Here is a 5,314-nt window from a genome sequence, read left to right on the forward strand (position 1 = left end):
AGAAAAATCAGCTGCTTGAGAATGCCCCCCCCCCCCTTCCCCCAATTGAAAATGAACAGCTGCACAAACCCATCAGAATCAAAGCAAAGTGGGGAGGCAGGTACATCATTAAAGATACACATGAAAAAAGAAAGAGAAAAAAAAGTACTCCCTCAATGATCCACAAAATAAACTCCTTTTACTTATCAACTAGAGAACTTAACCTTTACTTTGGACCAACCTTTTTCCTTTTTTTAAAATTTTATTTGCACAATGTACATGGAATCATATCTTTACAGTCTGTTTGTACATCCATCCATCCATTCAGGTGCACAAGCAAATACACACATGGATATATGTAAATGAATAGCTATATCTATATATCTATACATATACATATTTTTATACATACATACACATCTTATGCATTTTCACACATCAAATATCATACAAATGCAAAGATAAAATCTAATGAAAACTGCTCTACAACAAAATCAAGGATGAAAAAACAAAGAATCTAAACGCTCACATAGTAAAAGTAGCATCAGACTACCTAAACATAAAAAAGAAAGAAAGAAAGATGTATAGACACGCAGACACAAACACAAACACGAAAAAGTATTCAGTTTTTCCTTGGAAACAACTTGGAACGTCTTATGACACACAATTACATTTGGTTTGAATTACCTCGGAGTCGGAGGAAGGAACCCGTTTCCCCTCTTCCCTCTTTCCTTTACTACCCCCCACCCTGTCCCCCTTTACTACCCCCCACCCTGTCCCCATCCCACATCCCCAACCCCTCAGGCAGATATGTAATAATTTTACTATCACTTTGTTATTGCATAATCTGTATATAACGTACATTTCCTGCAATGGCATGTAATCACTCTTGGAGAGCCAAGATGACCTGCAGTGGTAAAAAAGGGAAAGAAATCACAAACTCAGACCATTTCTCTCACTCTCACTCTTGCCAAACTCACCTACACCAAATTACCATTTTGTAAAGCCACAAGGATGACAAACACCACCAACAATACATAGAGAGTGAGGACATTTTGAGGTCAACCAACTACTTAAGCTCTGATGAATATTCATGAATCATTTTGCAGACTTTGGACCACAAAATAAATACAATCATCATCTGAAACTCCACTTAAAGTTTCCCTACTCATTACACATTTTTATTACCTAAATCTCCAATAACAAATAATCACTGTATGCATTATTACTATTATTATCATTATTAATATTATGATTATGATAATTTCAATCATTAATATTACTATTATTGTAAGGCAGTATTTACGGGTGTGTGAATACCATGGCCTACAGTATAGCACTGAGATATAAATAACATTCGATATCCAAACAATCATTCCCTTGAAACAAGGAAAACAATAATCCTATGAGAAAATACTTCCACAAGTTGAAATATTTCAGAAAAAAAGGAAAGATAAACAATATTAATCAATTAATACTCATAAAACCCTTAGTTATTAAGATCTTAGTCTTTTTCTTTTGAGGTCAGAGTATCACAAGAGCCAAACCTTCCATTTGTCTGCTGGATGTTCCTTTTGCAAGTGCATACCCTCTTGTTGACAATGATATGCAACATTGCATTTCTCTGAATATTAACAAGATAAACAATTAAAATCTATGATATCGTCTGAGAAAAAAAAAGAAAGAAAGAAAAAAAAAAAGCTCCTTTAAACACACATTTTTTACTCTTGATCACTTTTGTTAATGGTGAAAAAAGAAAAGAAATATATATGTAATAAAAACAATCATTCCACAGCACAGACTCTTCTTTCCCAAGGCACACACATCATGGAAAACAGTTTAATGCAGTTTCCCAATGATATCACTCGGATTCTGGTAATGCTTTGTAAATTGTTACAAACTGTGAATCTGTTGCAAATCATTGCAAATCCAACACTCATGAAAAACAGGCAAATTCTGGGGAAGTGATTAGAAACAGGGAGCAAAAAGGTGGCTTTTTTTGCAATCATGAGAAATTCATATGTGTAGAGATCTGCCTTCAAAATGGACCTTGAGGCTTTATGTCCAAAAATAAGATTATTGACAAATATTAATCGAGATACAATTTGGTTCCCACAGAATGGTACCCAGTTTAACTGACATGGTGCTATGTATGGTATCATATCTTTTATATAAAGACTGCATTCCTGTCTCCCTTCTTAGGGCTTGCATAGATCACAGGTATGGTAGAAGACTTTGCATGTTATTATGGTTTTCAGGGATAAATGCACATCAATCATGTTTCTTTCCAGTTAAGTTTCTGGCTGGCTCACCAACTTTCACCCTTTTTCTTCTTGGAAAAACAAAAAACAAACAAACTGAAGGAACCTTGAAATGCTTATGGCACCTATTTCATCAGTGGGTAAGGACAGACTGTACACTAATGATTTTTGATAAGACTTCTCATCATGCTTGTCTCACACACAAATCTACAACAAATGTATTTACACACATTTAAATTACCCGACTTCGAATGCTCGGGAAAAGCATCCCTTTCCCCTTGAGCAATTTCAGTCCCCTTGTTATTCTGTCAACAAAATCCTCCACCCTATTACTTCTCGCTTCTTTTACTAGTAATCTTCTTTAATATAAATATCTCACATACAGTAAATTTTCTTAAGTTCTTAAAGCTAGAGGAGTTTTGATTGCATAGAAAAAACAGCTTCACCATTCACATGTTACCAGTTATTATTTACTATTGCTATTCCATGCTAATGACACACTTTGCTCAGTCAAAACAACGGCAATGGGAAGAAAATGCAACATGTGGTCCTCGTTTTTTTCTTTTCCTGCCAGAAACCCCAAGATCATCACACACAACATCCACCAACACCTCCCAGCTGAAAATGCTGCACATCCTAACATGTGGACTAAGATGCAATGCTTGCACTTTGAATCATCTGGAATGATTATTTCACCTTTGCTTTTCTGTATTCTTGAAAGAATGCTTTATGCAATGGTCATTGTTAATACCATAAATTCTTTCTGGAGGGGGAAAGTAAATAATAAAAAGAAAAGATAAAATCTCCTCCAGTGCGTCTGCTGCAAGCACACGCCACTATACTGATCCATGAATGCCACTACCTGAAGTAAATAAAATGCACAGGAAGCCACGACCGATCGGGATGGACATTAGCCCCCTGGTACAAAGAGCAGACACCCAAGGCATCACTGGCTTAATCTCTTCTGAAGTGGTGAGTTGTAGATCCAATTGTCTCCCACCAGGTTGAAAAGCTTTGTCTCCCAAGAGATGCTGTTCTCCTTGCGGTACTTGGCCTCATCGCGCTGCTTCTGCTCTAGGGCGCACTTGGCTGCTGTGGCATGGTCAATGTGGTTGAATCTGCGGGAAAGGAAGGACCTCTGAGTCCCTAGCATACAAAGATGCACACCATTATAAGCACATGCACAAACACAAGCACACACTCAGTCACACAAACACACATGAATTCATTCTTGTGAAAAACAGATCCCTATGGTTCAAAAAAAGTAAGAAAGACTAAGAGAAAAAAGAGGAAAGAGAAGAAAAAAGAGAAGAGAGAGAGAGAAAAAGAAAGAAAAAGAGAAAGAAGAGAGTGAGAAATAAAAGAACAACTTGAGTCCAGCTGTAACCTCTCCCACATGACCGTGATTCGTTGAGGCCTTTACGTGTACTGGCTTTCACAATCTTTCTTCACCGGCTCCATCTTCTTACAACGAGGTCTCTGTCGACTGGGAAACGAGGTATGATGGAAAGTGAGGACAAAACGTGAAAATGGAAGTAATCTGAATGAGATCCAAATGGAAATAATAGAAATGAGAAATATATAGAAATATAGGTTTGAGAAGGGGGGGAAGGAGAGAAGGAGGGAAGAAGAGGGATGGAAAGAGGAGGAGAGATGTATATATAGCTGTTATTATAGTGATGATAATGAAAGCATAAATAACCATACTAAAAATCAAAAGTGTTATTTGTTATCGGTTAATATCAAAACTGTCATTCACCAACATTTAATATCAAAACAATCCATTATCTGTTTTACATCTCTGTTTCTGTACTTGCATGGACAGGATGAATTTTATCCTGATCAAAAACAATGGTGGAGCTGGAGGGGAAACTCCTACTTACACCGTCTCTCCACTTAGCTGTCATTACGCCGTTCCAACTCGCCTTCCACTGTCAACACTGGCTTTTTCTCCCCAGGGTTCAGAATCTCTGCAGATATTCTGTGCTTCTTCCCTCCATAGAATGGCTGGGATGATATGGATGAGGTTTGAAAGGTAGATGGTATTGTAATTTTGGAAAATTATTATTTATGATTACATATGAAAATGTTATGTTATTTTCTAATAATATACATACACAGAAACCTTGCATACCTTTGTGAGGAACTCGATGTTGGCACTATAACCTGTCTTGTTGCATGTGATCTGACAAGTTCCTCCCAACTCCACCCACGGAACAGTCAAGATGGACCTGGAAGTAAGAGGTGATCAGTGGTGTCTGCTGTCTACGGCCACAAAATTGTATTTGTCTATATGGAATCATTAGAGAGAGAGAGAGAGAGAGAGAGAGAGAGAGAGAGAGAGAGAGAGAGAGAGAGAGAGAGAGAGAGAGAGAGAGAGAGAGAGAGAGAGAGAGAGAGAACATATACACTTGAGCCTTTATAACCCATTGGATCCGAGCGATGTGACTATGGTCATGAAAAATATTGGCAGAAGGCTGGGTGATGGGAATGTGCAGTCATCAAAATTAGGCTGAAGGGAAGATTTGACACAGAAAGCATTTAAGAAGGACTCTTGTAATGTTTCACTTGTAAATGATGGTGGAATGTACCATGGCTGGAAGAGCACTGGCATGAGAGAGGATATTATTTCCCTATTCCTGCCTACTATTTATTACAGAAAACTGAATAATAAAAAAAAAAGAAAGAAAAAAAGAACAAGTAATAATATGTAACATCATAATTATTATTGAACAGATTTGTAGACTAGTGCTCACTAGCACCAGCTCTTTGTAATCCTGTCATATTCATAATCCTCAGTAGGACATATCAACATCATTTGTTTCTTTTGTTAAATAAACACACACACACACACACACACACACACACATATATATAATTTAGTTATGAAAATCTGTCACAGTTTCATTCATGAGAGTGCTTGAGATGGGTGAGCTACTGGCAAGATTCGTATGTGATTGTAGAGATTTCTTGATGTTATTTGAAATCTAACCTTAGCTTTTGCAGTTTAAGTGGGCATCTTGTGTCCAATGATTCGTATGTGATTGGAGATTTTTCCTGGTAAAATTTTAAAA

The 5,314-nt window shown here is 37.1% G+C and overlaps 1 protein-coding gene across 1 annotated transcript in view; it reads right to left on the bottom strand.

Annotated features, from left to right (window-relative positions):
- Nucleotides 1-743: 743 nt before the first annotated feature.
- Nucleotides 744-5,314, bottom strand: part of LOC119597592 (oxysterol-binding protein-related protein 9-like) — a gene marked incomplete at its 5' end in the record, with an annotated part of 18,419 nt that continues 13,848 nt past the window's right edge. Inside the window, 1 exon segment of the mRNA XM_037947178.1 lies at nucleotides 744-3,358. Coding sequence (XP_037803106.1) covers nucleotides 3,187-3,358 — 172 coding nt within the window.

The sequence above is a fragment of the Penaeus monodon genome, chromosome 39 (assembly GCF_015228065.2).
Source record: "Penaeus monodon isolate SGIC_2016 chromosome 39, NSTDA_Pmon_1, whole genome shotgun sequence".
Lineage (NCBI taxonomy): Eukaryota > Metazoa > Arthropoda > Malacostraca > Decapoda > Penaeidae > Penaeus > Penaeus monodon.